Here is a 21,535-nt window from a genome sequence, read left to right as displayed (position 1 = left end):
TGGTTTTGGAGGATCCCTGGCTCCTGATGATGCAGATACAACACAAGATTTTAGAGAAACAGAGACCCTCTGGTTCAGTTTTTTTTTTTTTTTTGGCTTCTCTTTTCACACAGTGAGCGTAACACAGTACAAAAAGCTTCAATGACAAAAAGGGACAGGGGAAGAGGATACCGGATGGGCAGATGTGACTTATTTCTGCAGGGGAAAAAGTAGTTTTCAGCTCACAGCAGAGAATTACTACAATGTGTGAGGGGGAGAGGGTTATCCCTTGGAGTTCACCAGCACGACACCGCACACGACAACTAATTGGCCTTACGCGTTAATCCCAGGCGAAGGGAGGGATTGGAAAGAGGAGGAACGTGACAGAGAGAGAGGCACGTTTATCTCCACAGTTCCTGACAGTCAGTCCAGACTTAACAACCTGCAGTGTCCTCCCATCTGGAGATTATCGATAGAGGGCCACACCTCTCTTCGACTCCCTCCGCCCGGCGAGCTTGTCAGGCACACATGTGTAACCTATCACAGTTCTTCAAGTCACTGTGGAATAAGTACACTCACATCTTTTGATTTATTTTTTTCAGCTGCTAGATATTATGTCAAATGCTTCAAGGAGGACACAGGAACCCTTGTTGGAGCCTGTGAGCAGGGGCAGTGAGGTGAAGGAGTGACACTGACAGCCACATGACCCAAGTGTCCTTGACCAACACACTGAATCATAACTAATTGACTTTAGACTAGATGGGTTGAGCAACTCTGATTGCATTTGATAAGAAAACTATACTATGTGGGAAATTTATTTATATTTGGGTGTTTGCCTATGCTGCTACAGTATATTAATTATTTAATCCTGTGTGACAAACACCATTTGTAAGGTAGTCCACACAGCCTAAAACAAAGACATGTTTTCAATCTCTATTTGAGCGAGTTCAGACTGAGGCGAACCCAGGGGAAAAGCTATGATCCCTTAATGATCCCTTAATCATTTTGTCTGTTAAATCCACTTAATGGGAAGGAGATAGAGATCAAGACAACTGAGACAGCAACTGTTTAAAAGAGATGTGTTGCTATGAGAAAATAGCCAAAACACTTTTTTAATAGAGTGAGTCATTAACTTGCTTTGTGTAAACATGCTCACTTCACCTCTGAGCACTGATCCAAGAGAATATGTGAACCAGGGAAAGTTGAAAGACAGTGAGACAGGCATTAATGCTCTAGTCCAGTGATGTTGTGATGAAAAAAAAAAGGTGGGAAAACTATTACTATTACAAGCAGAGATCACCTAGCAAAAAACACCTACACTGACAAATATCAAGCAAATTTTAAGAAAACCCTTTTCATTATTTTTATTAAAACAGCCTAGCTGGATATAACTTCATTCACTTTCATAATGCTTACCCTACTGTGTATGATTTAAATCCATATAGATGTATGACAACATAAGAATAAAATGAAACGCTTGGTAAAACCAAGTTTTGGAGGGTTTACCTAATCACCTTAAAAAATACAGTATGTCTACATTTACACTGCGAATAAATAAATTAACAAACAAACAAATAAACAGACAAATCTAACAGATAATGATATTTATAAGGTGCACGGGAGACTGCAAAATACTTACTACCATGTCAAACAGTTTTGACATGGTAGTAAGCTCATCATAGCTGAGTATCTTCCATGTAGAGGTGATTCATTAATTCTTTCAATCAATGTTTATTTATATTTTTACGTTTTTTCACCTTTTCACAGGAATGGAGCCATTATTGCATTTTCCCCGTAGAGTTAAAGATGAGTAATGGTGACGTTCAGAGGTGTAACTAATTTACTGTGTCCTCAGCCTTGTTTACATTTCTCTCAGTCATTTTAACATCTATCTAATGACATTTTTCAGCACGTTTTTGTGTTCTGTTCTTCCGAAATACAAACTTTACAGTGTCAAACTCAGCTCGGTATCAGCTGCTAGGTCAAGAAATATATGTCCAAAATAAACCAACATGAATGTGACAATCATGTTTGTGGGATAATATGTGTTGGGAGGGAATATTTCCTGGCGCAGGCTTCCATTTCCTCCTGCGGGTGTCAGGCAATTGACGGTAAACAGAGCGTAACATAATGCATGCACTGAAAACAACTCAGGCATAATGACCTAATGATAAAACAAGGAGCTTTGATCCAACCGAATTCATGTTGACTGTGATGGATCGTCTCGCTCTGTGGAAGCTGTTTTTCATGCAGTTGAAGGAGCAGCAAATGGCTTCTTCTGAAGGGAGGAAAATGAGCCCTGATATCTCTTGCTATAGCGACTGTGTACAATATAAGAGTTGCAGCCTAGGTGCTTAACATAAATGTTAAAAAAAACAGTGTAAACATCATGAATAGTTTACCTTTCAACAATAGAGTATTGCGCTCCCAATAGGTTTTCAATAATCTGATAGTAACAGCAGGAGCTACAGTCAAAGCATGTTTCATGCCGCCAGCTAAAACAGAAGTGCCCCGTCGACACAAGAGCTCACTGAAGCACAGAAACGATCTATCAACACTGACTGAGGTGTAATTCAGGTCAACATGCATGTAATAGCCAAGCACGGAGGGACTCATTAGCTGCAACCAGGCCTCCACCGCAGGTAATGCATCACTGCAAGGAATGACAAATCTCCTCGCATGGATGACCTGTGTGTGTGTGTGTGTGTGTGTGTGTGTGTGTGTGTGTGTGTGTGTACATAGACGTGTTTGCATCTTGTTTGTGTGTCTCAAGGGCCAGGGGATTAGTTACATCCCACTTTTTGCATCTCAACAAGACTGTATTAATTACCACAGGCCAGCAAACCCATTTTTTCCGCCCTGGCCAGCTGCTGTAGCCTCCTTTAAGAGTCAAGTTTTTGTCAAAGGCTCCAGAGAGGGAGAGATATTCTGTTCCCTCTGGTTTCTTGGTCTAGACTAATAGGGTGAGGCCTCCTCCAGCGCACATAGAAGCTTTTGTAGTTCAGTACTTACTGTTAGCAGGAAGGAGGAACAGGGAGAGGGAGACAGAGATAAGTATAGAGCAAGTGAGGCTGATGTTGGGTTTCCAAGTATTTTATCACTAATTATCACTAATTGTGATAAAATGATTGTGATGATGATTTGAAAGGCTGAATGGAAATGGCAAGAGTTGTTTTTTGGGCGATGAAATCCTGATAAATTAGATTATGATGCACTTTTAAGGCCGCAGTTACATGGCAACATGCCTTACTTTGTTTTGCACGAAAGCATGCAGCGTGATCAACATCAGCTGACACAGAACTTGGCCAACAGCTGATGGAAACATTTTATTATCAAACATGTTTACATGTTTACAATAGTTCAAAAAATTCACATTAGGTTCTGAGTTGGATGGAAACAGGCCAACAGAGAGAAATGTTCACAGAACGAAAGAAAGAAAGAAAGAAAGAAAGAAAGAAAGAAAGAAAGAAAGAAAGAAAGAAAGAAAGAAAAGCTATGGCACTGCTGCAACCAACGCAATCTCCTGGCAACTTGTGTAAAATTGCTCTGGGAAATGGTGGAGGTCAAGAAAAGGGAAGATGGAGAGAGGGATGAGACAGAAGAAAAGGAAGAGAGGAGACGAAGAAGAAGAAAAAGAAGAGAGAGAGCCATTGAGAGTGGCTGAGATAGATGGGGGGATCAGGTGCAGCGGACATTTGCTGAGAGGCAGAGGTAATTTGAATCTGTGAATTGATTGCCGGCCTATGTTAACAGTACTGAGTGCTGTATCGGCCATTACTCTGGAGAGAGAAAAAGGAAAGGAGGGGGGAGAGAGAGGCTATCTGTTCCTTTGACAGGCCAATTAGGCTGCTCTCTCATACATGGAATGAAGCGCAACCCCTTGGTAATACACACACACACACACACACAGGCCGTTCTCTACACACAGCAAATGCTACTCTAATCTACACATATGCCCACATCAAAGTCTGGCAATGCTGGGTCAGTGTGTGTGACCAACAAGGCAATTTTGGGTGTCTGGGTGTAAATGGGTGTAATCCATTTACTGTGAAATGCTAACAGGTACAGGGAGAGGGCAACCAAGCTGTTTTAACTTTCCTCCCAGACGCCAAACCACTCAGCACAGTGAATGCTAATGTGCTAACATGGAGCAGATGACCCACCAGGGACACACAGAGGATTCTGATATCTATTTTCTCACCACTTAACAGGTGAGATGACCAATGGGACACTCTGCCAAAAAGTTGGTGTGTTCCTTTTATTTATCTAATAAATAAATAAATAAATAAATAAATAAAAAAATCTGCCAGTGGCAATGTATCCATTTATCAGCATTTGGCTGGTGCTAATCTCTCACTCTGTATCTACATCTTCACCACAGCCACACTCACAATGTCACACTCTGTCACTCACAGTGTCATGCATTGTCTATCTGGAATAAAATATTAAATGGATGTTAATATTTTATCCTGTGTTTAATATTTATCAAATCAAATTAAGCTTAATTGTAAGGGAGCTGAGGGTAAGCCAGTTTAGGTATCAGCTGCTCTCAGCACTGAGGGGTTCATCAGGGGCTCCTCTGTGGCTAATAAGCACCTTGGTGTTTCTTACAAGGGAAAAAAAATATCCGTTAAGGGTTTCCTGAAGAATAACCAAATGTTAGCAGCTGGTGGAGGTACACTAAGGGTTAATGAAGTCTTTATGGAAGGTTCCCCTCAAGGAATATTCTGGGTTCCCTCATTGTTACAGGCTGATGGGATCCTGAGGGTTTAAAACAACTATTTTATTTTTCAGAGTGTATACCCCAAACCTGTTTTTTTCACAGTTGTGGTATCCAAATAGTTTTCTTTGTTGATACCAATAGACACTCTTGTTTCATCCTTCATACCGCTACAAACAGAGCGCGAACCTCACCTCATACATTGCTTTATGAGAGGACCCCAGGAAGATGGGGATCCTAATAAAACAACAAAAAATAAACAAACAAAACCAACAATAATTACTCCATACTGCTAATCATTTGTACTTAATAATGCTTAAAGGTACACTACACAAATTTGGAGAGGATTTCTTTGAGACAGGACCCTGTACACTCTGATAAACTGGCACAAACATGGAACTCACCAGCTGAGAACCACAGCTCTAAAGTGTCTTCACCTCCACTGACTGTCGGCAATCTTGCATAGTGCACCTTTAAAATTTGTTTTTAAATGGTGGGCCAAGCCATAATGACCCAGGGATGCTATAATGGGAGAACTGGAGAAGATGGGGTGTGAATGGGAGAGATGTGAGTTTGTCATTACCAGTCAAACTGATCATTGTTTCACATCGCAAAGGAGGACAAGCTTAGTGTGTCTGCTACCGGTTGACTTCTGACCTCTCGGTCCGTCAGTGAGGACATGGTGTCGGAGTAAACATGGAAAAGAGAAAATAGACCCTGCACACTCATGTTCTCCAACAGGACTTTACTGGACAACAATTCAAGCTACAGAGCTCCTCCTCATGCCAAGTCCACAGGCTCTTTTTTCTCTCTTCCATGCTCTTATTCGGCTTGACATCCAAAAAAACAACTTCTTTTAGTCCTGGTGAACATGACAACATTACCAATGTTTTCAGCAACATCACTGATAAAGTAGCACTGCTAAAAGCATTGACATAGCTGTTTGTATTATATAACCTTGCTGTCCTGCTTTAAATAGTATACTACTGCAGTGCTCTTAATCATAAAAATAATTTAAAGTAGTATAAGATTAAAATAACACACCTGCTGTAATACGTCTGCCTAGCTAAGAAGCATAAAAGTGTAGTACAGGGAGGCGAAGCGGGTGGCCAGCTTATCAGCCACATCCAGTACAACAGTGTTTGCAACACAAGCTCAAACTCAAATTGATGTTACATCCAAGCCTTTGATATAAGCAGACAAGAAAATAAATTGCAAAGTTTTGCTTTAAGAACAATAACACCATAAAGGTTTTTTTTTTTTTTTTTTGAGAATGCATAGAAACCTTGTTATCATAAATTGGAACGGGAGTCTCTGAAGTTATACCGGATGTGATGTTGACGTCAGCTGTCCTATTTTAAAGCGCAGAATAGCAGCAAGAGAGAGTGAGGACAGGACAAAAATCCAAGACAGAAGTTTAGAAGTTAGAGAAATAGTGTTTAGTGATCTCTCCCTGCTAACTTACCTCCCTGCTCATCCAACATGACCAGAGTCCTGATGCCGGCATCTTTACTCTAACGGACGGACAAAAGGAAGGGTGTGCAGAGAAGAAGAGGAAGGAATGGGAGAGGGGGAAAAAAGGAGAAAAGGTAAATCAGTAGATTAGTAAAGATCAGGAACAGTAAACAGAGCATAGCAGAGCTATCAGAGCAGCAAAACTGAGTCAAATTACAATTTGATTTCACATTTTCTGAGTGTGACTTATCTAAACTGACACAATGGAAGAAGGAAAACTGTCTTAAATTAAACACTCAAAAAATGGGGAGGATTTCAGTTCCGAGGAATTGAACGAAATGATTGAAAAAGAATACCACAGTGGAAAATTTTTAAGCAAAATGTAGCTTCCCGTGATCATGCATCCTGTGTTTGTTTAATTTTCTAAATATCAGTAAAATACAACCTGGTAGCTTCTTTTTCTCACTGATAAGCAAGGAATTACAAAGTGACAGCATTCAGACGCTTTAATTGAGGTATGAGAAAAATCACATAACTGTGAGGAACTACATTCATACAGACAGCCCTGCAAATACTCCCTCCCACTCATACATTCACAAACATAGACACAAAATATAAGTAGGTGTACTCATAAATGTCATTTACTGTAGTAGATGCTTACACTGAGCTTTATCGCACAATAACACGGTTCAATGACTGTGCTATCATACGAACTACATTAACAATCGTACACACAACAGCTTTATGCGATCTGTGAGCTCGAGCCTGTCTCTGAAAGAAACTGAAGTCCAAATGCCATTCGGTTTACGCATCAGCTCATTCAGATCAGTGTGGCCTGACCATCTTGGAGCTGTGATAGATAGAGACAAGTGTAGTTAACAAGGCCACAGATGTGCCGTATCCATCTGCCTGACTGTGGAAAAAAATCTGCCAGTGGCCAGGTATCTGTTTAAATTACTGTGTGTGAAATGTTGCTGATGAAAGGGTGTTTTTTATGAAGAGAAAGTATTCTCTTCATAAATAATGTATAGCAAAAAAATTATAATAGCAGAAGAAAACAATGTGGTCCTGTATGACTTCTGACCACGAATAATAAATAAATAGTAGAAGTCCAAGGCCATAGGGCAAATAAAGCAGCAGTGATTTGCTAGGTTTGCTTACATTTGTGCTGGCATCACTTAGCATCAAGGGATCATGCCTCAGTTCCTCTTTGGGTGTCTCTGCCATCAAATTTACTTTGTACACCATGACCACATGGTTTAGATTTACAAATTTCAAGTTAACAGAGATAATCTAGTATATATATCCTGTGTGCAAAATGTCTTTGGGACTGGATCCACTTTACAGGAGAAATAATAATAATAAAAAAAATATATATAGATTTTTCAGACAGAAAAGAAAACCTAATTCAAATTGGCAGACAAAATATCATGGCAGTTGCTAGGACCTAAAGCCCCTGATGTACCAAGTCTTTTCCTTTCCAATCTGGAAATTCTAGAAATCAGATTTGGGCTTGTAGTTTGAACAAAACCAAAGGTACAGTACTTCAGGCAGGGCAGATGCTTGCAGATAAATGTGCAGACATGTGCCACTCTGCTTGGAATCATGGGAAATCACCGACACTCTGGGCTGTTTGTAGCGACCAAACTACAGGACAGGATATCTGACCCTGCCAAGTGGCATAAAGTCATGTGCTGACATCATTTCCTTTCTGCATGGATAGTTAAATATACACATGCACGCACGCATGCTTGCGCGTGCCAGAGCGCACACACACACACACACACACACACACAGTGACTAATAGGTCTTTTTCACACCTTACTGTCACACCATGAGTCACCAGAGTCTCTGGTAGGGACCCAGGAAATTAAACAAGGCACTTGACAACTTGAAATTAATAGAGATGAATATTTTCTACTAATTATGTCCTCCAAAAATTCTCTCTTTTGTTCCTCATTCTTATGCTTGGTAGCAATTCTGGCACACCAGCTATTTTGTCTGTTTTGTGAAATGGAAGAACATTTGATACTGACTGTCCTGATGAGGTAGCAAACAGAGCTGGGTGGTGACATTTTTGATTTCTGATTCTTCAGTGTAGGTGTGGTGGCTGGTCAAAAATAATTTTGTGTAATGTGTAACTAATGGCATGTAGCACGGTCTATGTCCGATCCTATTCTTTTTCTTCATCGAAAATGTTGCTAAAAGACAGAAAACAAATTCACTGTCAACTTTACTTGGAGTTAATGGGATAATAAAAATATGTTATTAACAGTAATGCCTACTGTGAATAGCGGAATCTGATTGACTGAAAGGTTTAAAGTGGGACTCCAAAAGCAGAGTCCCTGTTGAATCCACTGCTCTGTATCACTGCTTACAAGTCAACAGTCATTTCTGCAAGAAGTGTGAAGGCATAAATCCTTAATGCAATTTGATTCTTCTTTTTTTTTTTTTTTCTATCTATACATGGTTTAGTTACATTTTTTTCTACTTCTGGCATGCAATTGTCATTTCCAACACACCAGAAGCTTGCCCCTGGTGTGCTGCTAGCTGTCTGACTCTGCAGCTGGATGCTCCTCAGACACAGAGAAGAAGGAAGAGAAGAAAATGAGAAATAAGAAATGAGCACAAGGCAAAGAAAGAAGCGGGGGTCTGCTGACAGTAAGACAAAGTCTCTGGTTGAACATTATGGATTTCTTGTTGAGGTGGCCACTTTGCTGTTCCCTGCAATCTATTCTAACTCAGTCGCCGTGGAGATGACCTCATCAATTTGACCCACGTGACTCCTGCAGAGCCGCTATAGGTCATCCAGAACCCAAAGTGACATCTGATACGCAAACACACAAATCTCTTGGAGTTGCATTTTGCTATTGGATGTGGCACAGAAATAAAAGGTGATGGATTAGTTGATTGATTTAAAGATGAAATTTGTGCATGTGCATCACTCAGTTCCTGACATCCATATAGCGTATTGTTACGAGAACAAATTAATCACAAAATATTTTAGCATTGGATGTCATGGACAAATAAGGCGAGTCTTAAACTGAGTATCTTTGCGATTTCTACAACCACAGAAATTAAAACTGTAATCTGTTGTAAAATGGAGTTTTTTTGCAGTGAAATCTTTAGATGTTATTTTTATCATTCAGCCACGGTTATAATGAGAGATGTCATCAGTAAATTATCTGTCAAGATGGATATTGTTTTGCTGCATAGTGTGTTCCACAGCTATCTAACAAACTGCATTGCTGAAATATCATGCCCATCTTATATAATGTATACTGTCGCATTAGGCCCATTGCTGTTCCCTGTCGTCCAATCAGGTCCTTCGTGGTTGACATCTGATATTTACTGATGTCCTTTGCTTCAATGTCTGCCTCATATCTTTCTCTCTGTCTCCTTTTCGCCCCACCCCCTTACTTTTCCTCTCTCTCTCTCTCTCTCTCTCTCTCTCTCTCTCTCTCTCTCTCTCTCTAACTACCTGTCTCTCTGTCTATCTCTCCATCTGTCTCACATTTCTTTCAAGGTATGTTTTAATACCAAAGACACTGCTCTTACAGAGCAAATTCTATTACAGCCCAAAGCAAAAAAAAGGTCCTCTGCTCCAAAAAGGATTTCTCTGACATCTCTCTATTTTGTACTTAAGTAGTTTTGTAGTGATAGTGAGTGGCCAACTTCAAATGATAGGTTTGTCATCTTTCACAAAATGTGTATATTGTGATTTGAAAATATAACATCTTGGATCCTCTGCTTTTTATGTGCATCAGTGGATAGGTAAACGTAACTTTGTGCCTGACTTTATACTATCTTTCTGCTCACAGGACACAGTTGACAGATTAAATGCACATGAGCAGACAAATGAGACATGAGACTTGCTTAAGACACACACGCGCACACACCCACCCACCCACCTACACACACACACATACACACACAACATACACACAAAAATGACTCTGGTCCCATTTCTTTGGTCTGTCTCTGGTTCTATTATATTGTGTTTTATCATCTCTTGTTTTTATGTTTGTTTGTTTGTTTTTTTTTTTGTTATTTTGTTTCTGAAACGCACTTTGGACTTGCTATGAATAGGTATGAAACACACAAGAAATCAAAAGGCGACTAGTTCCCTGGCAACCACAAGAATAGATATTTATAGGAATTATCAGCACAGTTGAACAATCAGATTGCTTGGCTGAAATTGCCTGTGGTATTATATTGCTTTATAAAGCAGCGTGGTAGTGCAGGCTTTGTGGATGAAAACCATGCTATCATAATAATATCACCCTGAGAGAGACACAGCTCTAACTATAGAACTATTGCTTTGGTATTTAAGTGGTTTCATCGCTGCATTATGACAGGTCCATGTATTTTACATTCACATTTTGGTGATGAGCACAACCTTTGCTCTCACCGTGATAATGAAAGATAGAAGCTATGGAAGAATGAAGACTTATGGAGAAATGTATAGGATTTATTCTACTTTTGCATAGATCATGCATGCATAAACTAGAGTGAATGTTATTTTGCCCCATCTCACTCCTAGTTATATTTTTTGATGAAAACATTTCATCAATGAATGACAGCTGCATTCTCCTTGTGCAGAGCTCACATTTGCGTAATTTGCAGCAACATCACTGCATTATGGATGAAGTGCAATTGTGCCATTACTGTAATCTTGGGAAAGTGTCACAAGAGGAGGATGGCAGTAAACCAGCAGGACATTCTTTACCAAAGTGTTGGAAATAAGGCTCTGCCATATTCGTTCAGCTTGAAGTGGTGCTATAGTTGTCTCATCAGAGCAGAACACTTCATACGTTCCTTTTCTTCTGTAGCTTGGGTTTTTGTTATGACTTTCTATTGTTTTCTACTGTTTATCAAATTATGCTTCCCCCAGTTGTATTGTAGAACACTTTGCACAGCTCTTTGGAAAAGTGCTACACAAATAAAGTCAATTGTTGTATCATATTTTACACAAAAAGTCCACTTATCATTCCTTGTGGTTATCATCATGATTTAGTATATAACACTCTGCCTGACACAAGGGCCTGTCATGGGACAATAGAGACAGATTACATACTGTCCTCTTGCTTTAATGCTTTATTAAGAGGAGCCCTGCAAAGTAACAAAACCACTTCCAGACATTTGTGTTATCTCAGATAGTTTCAGCGCAGCCTCAGACCTGGAGGGGACTGAACAAGCAGGTATCACTAGGGAGGATCAGCGAGTGAATCTGCTCCCTGCCGGGACTGGTCTTTACTTATTAAATTAGTGTAAGCTTCACCGTAAGCCCATTTAACACAGAGGACATGAGGTACTGCCAGTGTTTACAACTGTTTGCATGAGATAATAGTTGAATATATGGACAGAATCAGAATCACTTTAATTGACAATAAAATGCACAGAAATCTGTTTTGATGACACTGATGCAGATTCAAAGTGGAGGAGTGACAGCAAAAAATGTAAGACTGTACTGTCTCCTATTTCCTCCTAACTGAAACAAAATTCCTCATTTCTTTGGAGTGTTATCCTTTGTACTAATTTTTCTCCTTTCACAGCATAACTCGAATACTCAACTGTACCAAAAATTGGCATTTCCTTTGTTTTGTCAGCAACAAAGGGGCATTGCAACCTCTTGTGCTGTTGTCAATCTGTATTTCAGGTCTCTACTGGAAACACAGATTACCACAAATTGAATAATGGAGAAATGAAAATCAGTGAGTCAGAGGATTTAGCTCTGCCCTTCATAGAAAAACACATAAATTTACAGAGTTCTTGTTGAAAAAAAATGATGGATTAAAAAATATTTTAGCCATAAATTGAAAAAACACTCAGAGACAGTTTAATGTATTGTCACAGAACTATGTCTCATCCATAACATGCTGGGATATCACTCCATCATTGTAGATATCAAGCCTCTTTCTCAGGAGAGAGGCTAAGGGAGAGAGTCTCTCCAGACAGAGAGGAGAAGCCAGCAGCCCAATGTGACTCAGTTGCTGCTTGTCTTCATGCCTGTCAGTGGTTTTTGACCTGACAAACACAAGACAACTGCTGGAACACAACAAGCAAGCACACTTTTCCTCTGGAAAGACCTGAAGTGGACAAACAGCTTTCCCAGGGAATTATCTCGAAAGGTCAAGTGTCCAGCAATGCCAATGAAAAAGCTGGTGTGTCCAACAGGCTGCTGTGGAGAGCTGTCTCAGCTCATTTTCTGCTCTTCGCTGTTTTGCCTCATAAAGACATGGAGGCTAGTCCTGCCTCCATCGTTGTCTTTGGAGCCAGTGGGAATGTTGCAGGAAGCAGTGGCCAGACCCAACACACACTAATGCAAATATAATGCCAGTTAAAGCAAAAATAAATCACCTAGGATGTGATTTTTAAAGCTTTGCTGAAAATGTAGCTAGGACTCTGGTTTAGGATTTACTATTATTGCATGGAATAAATAATAATAACTATTGGCCTGATTCTAAATTAGACAATATTCCGATTAAACTGTTTACATGGTCTGCTTAAACAACTATTCCTTTCATATTCCTGTTTACATTCTGCAGAACATAAAGTGGCTGAGCCAAGACTTTAAGACTTCATGATGTCTGTATCATACGTATGTATGTCATACGTCTACGGTTTGTCAACCTTTTTCTGTTACAGTATGTTGTTACTGTGGTTTACCCTTGTGGCTGTTTTCTGACTAATCTTGCACAGTGTTGTGCTTCTAGCCGCTCTATTTATGGCTCTACTGTCCATGAGAGTTGATTCAACAACATCATGTGCCATCAAGCAGCTGGATCACCATATGTGTTGCAAATGACCAGAAAAACTCATAGTGCAATTAAGGTGTGTATATGATGAAAATTCCCATCAATTCATGCTCCACATGTCTTGATCTAAATATAGGTTAGTCTTACTATGACCGTATTCAGGCTGAGGTAATCAGAAAATGCTGTTTGCTCTGAAGTTTCTTATTCCAAGTATTGTCTCAATTGAGTTAATATCAGAATATTGAAGTCCATGTGAATGTAGTCAACATAGTCTGAATTGAATAACTGAATGGTTCTGTATTTGGATGTAGGCCAGAATTCACTTATTTTCATCTTGAATTTCATCAGAATCTAGTCTTGTGTGTTTGCCATGGTGTCAGTAAAGTAAGAAATTGTAACAGGAGGCAACTGTCCACTCTGCTTCAGGAAAAAAAAAGCTGAGGTAGTTAGCGCTGAGACAGTCAAAGTTATTTGAAGATATGATGTAGGAAAAAAAGTCAGTATCGCAGAGTGACTCTCTGCCTGTAGACCTTACATCCTTCCTCTGTCCTTGTGAGGCAGGAGTTTTAGACAGTCCAAAATAACATGTGCACTAGATATTAGAGCCACATGCTCTTTCCACGAACCAACCAGGTGAACCCAGGTGAAAGCTTTGATCCCTTCACCTGTGAAATCCATCTCAGACATTAAGTTGAAGTGAAGGGTAGGAGACAGCTTACAGAAAGCGACCTCTGACACGACAGAAATGACATATGCAGTGCAAGAGGGCCTCAAACTCAACATCAGCTTTGTCTTTGTTGTTTGTCATGAGAAAGGTCTTGAGAAATGTTAACATATGCAGAGGTGAATCTTTCTGCAATCATGTGAGTAATTTTCTTCCACTCTGGATGCTAATATGCTGTATGTTATTGGACTCACCTCCTCAACCAGAGCCAGCATACGCCGAGTACTCTCCAGAGACTGCAGAGAGGGAGAGAGAGAGAGAGAGAGAGAGGCTTTTAGTTGAGGGTCTACAAAAGGACAAATATATAGACATGCAGGATGGCACCTGTGGCAAATAGACATCTTTTTTTTTAAGCCTGAAATAAAACCTGTTGACCTCTCTTGGCTACACTATCTTTCAAAATAAAGTACCAATCAAGAGTTGTGATCAAAAATGAAATATCTGCTATTTGCAAATAATAAACATTTTTTGCAACCTTTACTCATCCATGAAGTCGGGGGTGGATTTTTTTCCCCCAAGCTGACATATTCATACATCTGCACACATTCAGACATTCTACGACAACCAGTAAAAAAACACACAGTCCTCTCCTGGATTGATGAATTTAAAACAGCCTTTTCGACTTCACTTTCCTACAATGGATGTGTATGTTTGCAGTGACACACAACAATGGATGTCATTGTCCGATTTCATTTTGTGCATTCTGTGATCTCAGTGCATAAATATGGCAAAATGAAGGTTGAACAAGACACAAGATAAAAGATGAATGACCAAAGACATCAGTTGGAGAGGACAGAACTTATACTGGAATATGCGATCCATTTTTGACCATGTTAATTTTCATATTTCAGTGAAGGTCCCTGATAATTGATATTCTTGTAGCATGATTAGCCCCTGATTCTTCTGCTCCTTTCCTCCCTCCTCACTTGTCTCCCTTCCTCTTCCTCCTGTTTTCTTTGTCTTCTCATCTCCTCCCTTCATTTCTTCCATCCTCGTCCACTTCTCTCCTCTGCTCTTACCTAACCTGTCCTCTCCGCTCCTCTGCTCTCCTCTCCTCTGCTCTTACCTAACACTGTCGTCTTCTCTCCTCTTCACCAATCCCAAGATTTATTATCTGATTTCTGCCTTTTGTTTGCTAACTTTCAGCTCTCCCCAGGATCCCTTTGAATCCCATTGCTTTCTTAACCCAAACACTCTCTTTCATCCCCAATCCTCCTCTCACTCCTTCACCTCCCTAATCTGCTCATCTGCTGAATCGCCCCTCCTCCCCCCACATCCATCCATCACTGTGCCTTCCTCATTTCAACTCATATCTCTCCCTCTCCCCTCCTTCCCTCCTGTCTCCCCTCATATCCGAGGAGCCTCTTGGCCGTGCATTATCTCTTCATGAATGTTTAATAGGGCCATTTGAGCTGCTCTATTATTCTGCTGCACAAAATTATCTGCTCTTCCTGAGCTCCTCTCAACTCATTAGAAAGGGCAAAGTTCCTCCGTCTTCAGAAACGCTCAGTTTTGACGAAAGACTTAGAGAACAAATCGCTAAAACAAGGGAGGGTCAGGTCTACTGTGACCCTCCCTGAGAGCTGTTGTGTCGGTCTGTCAGCCTGCAGGGTGAAAACCTTTGGAGATACATTTCTATCTGAATTATCCATATTAGAAGTTAACATTTTGAAAACCCACAGTCGTCAAAAGATGAGTCACAATCCTGAATTCAGTTTTGTAAATCCAGAAAAAGGATTATAACCTTTTGTTTTCATCTCACTCTCACTGAAGTTTACAGAAGTAAAGGTTATTGGACTAGTTTGTATGCCAGCAGCATTCATACAAAGACCCACCAGTGGTGCAGTTTTTCAGCTCCTGCCTTGTTTTTCAAAACAAATGTAGGTGTTTAGCAAAAGTGTTAACAGAAATACTGCAAAATCCTGTAAAGCTGTAAATGTTGCAATAGTATTAACATACAACAAGCCTTTATATCCAAAAGACAGCAATTTATATAAACCTACAAGGACTGCAGGGCATCTCCTTGTTGCATGTTTCTTTCCTCCTTTCTCATCTGTTAAAGTGTTGTTTAACAGTAACAGCTGCTTAATTTTGGCAAAACTTTAGCAATTTTCAATTCTTTTGTTGGCACACTTTGTGCTGTAGGTGCTTATTGGGATGTCGACTATTTAATTTTTTTTTTTAATTCATGCAGAATTTGTTCATTCAGAATTTCAGAAGGTCAGTCAAACTTTAGTTTGTTATTTAACAGAATTATAAGATTAGATTTTACATTCTCTAAAACAGCTTTAATGTAATCTGGGTGCAATATTAGTGCCAGTGATGCTGGTCCATTTAGACTGGTAAGTTAGTCTGCTCCGGCAGCCACTCGGACAGGAACTATAGCAGACCATCATTTGGAGTTATATTCTGTTATAAAGTGGTACTGAAGGTGGATTGTGAATTCTGGGATTTCCCAGCCACTGTGACAATAACTTATTTTCCTGTCATGATGTTTACTCATGAAATACAAAGGGACTTTTAAGATATAAAGCTGTTCACATCAGATTTAAATTAAAAAGTGATTTGCCAGACAAATTCAACTTACACCACGGAAAGCAAATGTCAGAGTTTGCGTGTGTATGTGTGTATATGGTGTGTATGCAAATATGTTTGTGAGTGTTTAAAAGTGAAGTGTATGTCGCTTTACCTCATCGGCTATCTGGTCTGCACGTGTCTGCAGGTCTGCAAGCTCATTGCGCATGTCAGCTTCATCCGCCATGGTAAATGTTGAGTCTTGACCTCAAACAAGGAAACCTGTGTGTGAGAGAGAGAGGGAGAGAGAGGGAGAGAGAGAGAGAGAGAGAGAGAGAGAGAGAGAGAGAGAGAGAGAGAGAGAGAGAGATGTTATTATACTGCGATATTGCAATAATTGTTATGTAATTTGGTCTATAGGACATAACAGTTATGTACGAGGGAATCTACATTTCCCTGATACCTTGCCAAAGTTTGATCACAGACGCACACACATATACATGCACATACACAGACAGAGTAAAGCCAATACAATGTCGGCATGTTTTAGTGAGTCTGATTAAATCAGCCTCCTTCTCTATAGAGACACATGAGACATCCATACAGGGTGAGACATTGCTATCAGTGAATCTGTGATGTGTAACCATGATTTGTAGGTCTCAATCTGTTCTAAAATGCCCATGGGCTGCCATAATAGTTAAAGCTAACATCTGGGAGTTCTGAAAAGATGTCAAAATTATACAGCAAATTATACAGCAATTATACAGCATTGACCAACATCAAATAGGTTGCTGAGAAAATATCATCAGTGTAAACTGTAGGCTAGCTATACCTGTAATACTGTCAACTAATACAATATGACCTGATGAGTAGAATAAAATAAATAATCATTACTGGAAAAAAGGTCCTTGACCGTTCTATATGTGGACCTCACAGGAAGTCTGGATTTGTTTTCACTTTGCCGTGACGACGTTGTGCTGAGTCGAGGTTTTCAGAACACAATGGAATATGAGCATGTAAGTTGATTCATAAAAAAATCATATGCATGTATTGTCTATTTCTGGTCCTGGCTGTTGTCAAGGCAGTCTAGTAGTTGAAGAGGTTGCTCCATAACTGCAGGGTCACAGGTTCAATCTTGCAGCTGGTGCCCACATCAGCAGCTGCTTGTATTGTCAAGGTTTCCTTATGTAAGACACTGCAAGTCTGACCTGCTCTGACCCAGGAAAAGACCATCAGCTAAAGATCTGAAATATCCTGTAAGGCTGCTTTTTGGCAAAACGAATTATATATGCTCTAACGTCACCAAATTGTTATCTGCCTTTTTATATTTTCAGATAAAGATGAATATAAAGCTCATTCACAAAAGCAAAGGCAAAACTGGCACAGGTGATGCATAATTTACTGTGGTGTTATGTCACAACCCCAAGCATGAATGTTTTCTATTTTTATTCACAGTCTCATTCAAACAAACAATCATATATGTGCATGTGCATATGTGTGCATATACATACACACACACACACACACACACACACACACACACACACACACACACACACACACACACTATCCTTCAGGTTCACAACCCAGCCCGCTGAAATGTCCTGAATCCTTCTAAGGGTACTGATTGCTTCCTTGAATTCATCAAAATTTTGTGGAGTTGCACTAATCCATTAGAAAGTTGTGTGACATTTTGTGGTATACCATGCCCACTGCCACTCCGTTTTGACTGAACAGTAATGTGCCACGGCCACTGCCACGCCCCCTTTTGCCCAGAGACTTTGAAAAGTTAGCTACTTCTTCCTTGGCCCATGAGCAACCTTCCCACCAAATCTGATGGCACTCTGAGCATCTGTTTGGAAGTTATGCCACTGTGTGATGAGCAGATAAACACACACACGATTCCTCTAATTTCACTGGGTGGGGGACAGAGAGAGAGAGAGAGAGATGTAGGAGCTGCAGCACTGTAATGGTAAGAAGAAATGGTATCAGGGTGGAGACAAGAGTCTATTTTTGTTCCCCTGAAGCGCTGCCAGACGATCAGTGTTTCATAGAGCCGCACACTGTGGAGACTCAGCCATGAAAAATGTATGGGGCTTTTAGTCTACAGACTGACAGGGCTGTGCTGCGGCTGCTGCTGCTGGTCAGGACGAAGATGAAGAGGGCCAGGGAGGAGAGAGAGGAGTTCATCTGCTGTGGCTCCCTCTCTCAACTCTCTAGTCTCTCTAATCGGGAAGATATTTACAAAAAAATAATCTGATGTAATCCAATCAGATCTAATTTGCGTGTCTGATGAGTTTTCATTTTTATTGCACAAATCAAATTGAGTTGTTGTTGTACTGTGGTTTTCATTTAGATACACAGGAATTACAACCCAATTTCCCCACTAGAATCATTAAAGGTCCATGTAATCTAATCTACTGTAATATACTGTATACTGTTAGCTATGGGGCCTATTGACTGCTGACTCCCTGCCCTTCTTAGTTTTACAAAGAAATTGCCAAAACGAGATTGGCATGGGTCCAAATGCAATACTGTCAATTTCACACATTTTTTAAAGTTAAAGAACATAAAAAAATCACCGTGTGGTCCAGAAACCACAGCCTCCGTAAGTATTACATTGTTGAAGCCTATTCATTCATGGCAAAAATGCAAATACTTTGAAGAGCAAGTGTGTATAGATCATATTATTCAGCCTACTGACCATTTTGTTTTTTGCAGGTAAAATAATAAAAGTGACTGGTGAATACTGGGTTGTACAGGTCACCTAAGCACTGAACTGGCCATTATTTGGACATCCTATTATGTTCTAAAACATGTGGCCAAAAGCTGTAAATACTGTGAATTTTGTTGATGTATTAGTTTCTGCTGTCGGTGGGAAAAAAAATTGTTTGGTGCTCTGGCACAAACTGTCCATCAGCCAGTCCCTGTGTGATGAACAGACACAAGGTCAGCCAGAGTCGATGTTGGATGTTTGATAAAGTATCTCTTCGTTCATTCCCGCTGCCTCTGCTTCTCTCTGTCTGCCTCCGTCCCTGCGGAGTCGTCAGGGCATTTAATAATTGAACATGGCCCGGGAAAAGAGAGTTCACAAAAATACAGACTTTAAAAAGCCCTTCTCTCCCTCCTTCATTCCTCTCTCTCTCTCTCTCTCTCTCTCTCTCTCTCTCTCTCTCTCTCTCTCCCTGTCTTTTTCCTTTGCCTGGTACACAGTGCGATTTTAAAATATTTATGTTGACATTTTACATTTTAGCCATTTAGCTGATATTTCATCCTGAGTGACTTACAATGGGTGCAACAGTAGAACAAAGCCTCCACTCGCTGATCAGATACATAACAAGCAAGACACAGTGAGGGGGTCCAAGTTTAAAAAAAAAAAAAAAAAAAAAAAAGTTTCTAAAGTAACTCTCAAAATTCAATAATATTCTTGTTATTGAACCCTGTGTTAAAAAAAAAAATACACTGAAGAAACATGTTTCTGAAACAAACAGAGGTATGAAAATATATTTACAGCACTGTAGTCCCGCTCTTATTTGCTGTTGCCTTTCATTTCCCCTTCACTGCTCACCATATTCATCTTTCCACTGTAATTTTCTGCTGTATTATTGATCAGTCAGTATGCTCGTATATCTGCAGCTGCACTGCTTCCTGTTCACTCACACATATTGCTTCCCTCTCTTCTCATTTCCTTTCACTTTATTTATTGCTTGACCTGAGCTTCTCTCTCTCTGTCACTCTCTCTCTCTCTCTCTCTCTCTCTCTCTCTCTCTCTCTCTCTCTCTCTCTCTCTCTCTCTCTATCACTCTCTAAATCTCTCTCTTTCTACATATTTTGAATATTTAAGCCAATATTCCAATTAACCAGTTGCTCTTAGCGCATATCCTATTTTCAATAAACCAACATACATAAATTTATTGCAATGTTTTATTATTTACACTGTTAAGCCTTATTTATGTGGCATGTGTTTTATTATTTACACCCATTTAGCCTTCCTGATATAGCCTCTGTTTAATTATTTACTAAGTGTTCCTGATGTAGCTTATTCAAGGCTGTTTGGTAGTCCAGTTAATCCAGCGGTTATTGTTGAGTACAGGAACCGTGTTATTGCTGCCACCAGCGCCTGCTGGATGTCAGGCGAGCCCTCCAAACACCTAACCTGCTCATAATCACCTGTACATAGTGTAGGCTAATGATCCTGTGGTGAAAACTGTGCTCATCAAGATAATTTAGAAAATAGCTTTTACACACTCTCTGCCTTTTTCTCTCTTTCACTCCATCTCTGTCACAGTTTCTCAGGTCTTTCAGGTGACCTAACACACCCTCTGACAGCCATGTTGGAGGTAGCCTAGCAACAGTGGCAATGAGAGGCAGATCGTGGTTCTAAATGTACAATTTCGTGCCCCAACAATGATCAATCAATGACTTCTGAGACTTTCCTGATTGGGAAATTATTGTTTGACCACTAATGTGTCAGATCAGTTTTGTCTTTAGATCATGGATGTATTACTCTGGGGTGACCTTATTTTCAAACCCCCCAAACCGGGACCCGTAAGAGCTGTGTGTTTGCACTTATGCATGCACAATAGGCATTTTCATCAGGACAGGGGATAGTTATTTCACTAGTGAGCACAGCGACTGAGCGCACTTTTCAACACCATGGACAGCGCCGTCAGTAGACAGAAAAAATGTTTTCTCCCCAAATCCACCAAAACATAGTTGAAAACTATATAATAAAATGAGTAAATAAAAAACATGAACACGCATTGGTGTAATATAACATATTTAGTGATCGTCAGATAACCTGGACATTTTAGTGTTTTACAGATGTTTGTTGGGACTCAGGACACTGGCTTGAAACTGGGACAGCTCTGGACAAACTGGGACTTCTGGTCACGCTTTATTAATCACAATGTTAGCTTGATCTGATTTCCACACTAGATAATGTATCTAGTGCAAGTTAGCATTGAAGTGGCTAATAGTTGCCACTTGAACGTCAAATGGACTAAATCAAATAAATTTGGCTTCATCAAAGCCAAAAAACTAAAATACTGTAAAATAAAAACAATGAAAATGTGCCATTGTCTGCTGTTGGCTGTATACCATGCTTTCATTCAATGACAAAAACAAAGAGCTACATCTGGCAATATTCAAATGTACAAATGGCCATACAAGCACAACAGTCATGGGTGTAACAGCAGGTATGACATTTCTAAAGGTCATGCCAAGGCTCATCTATCCATCCATCCCATTCTGTGTCACCTCTTCTATAACATGTTGGACATTGTAGAGAGTGAAAAAACACATTTATACCACAGACATTCGCACTACAATCCAGCTGACATGACACAAGGTCCCGCCTTCCCCATCCCCCAGCAGGGGCCCCGG

The 21,535-nt window shown here is 40.1% G+C and overlaps 1 protein-coding gene across 2 annotated transcripts in view; it reads right to left on the bottom strand.

The window, feature by feature from the left end:
• The window catches only part of LOC115357011 (synaptosomal-associated protein 25-A-like), a 52,212-nt gene that overhangs the window by 12,901 nt on the left and 17,776 nt on the right, over positions 1 to 21,535 (bottom strand). For both annotated transcript variants that reach the window (XM_030048334.1, XM_030048333.1), the window contains exons 2-4: positions 16,326 to 16,432; positions 13,831 to 13,872; positions 6,165 to 6,213 (exon numbers count right to left, since the gene is read on the bottom strand). In XM_030048334.1, coding sequence (XP_029904194.1) covers positions 6,165 to 6,213; positions 13,831 to 13,872; positions 16,326 to 16,397 — 163 coding nt within the window. In that variant the 5' untranslated portion in view covers positions 16,398 to 16,432. The remainder of the gene's footprint in view (positions 1 to 6,164; positions 6,214 to 13,830; positions 13,873 to 16,325; positions 16,433 to 21,535) is intronic.

Source organism: Myripristis murdjan, chromosome 3 (assembly GCF_902150065.1).
Source record: "Myripristis murdjan chromosome 3, fMyrMur1.1, whole genome shotgun sequence".
Classification (NCBI taxonomy): Eukaryota; Metazoa; Chordata; class Actinopteri; order Holocentriformes; family Holocentridae; genus Myripristis; species Myripristis murdjan.
The sequence above is the reverse complement of the archived record's forward strand: the minus strand, read 5'-3'. Positions and strand labels throughout refer to the sequence as shown.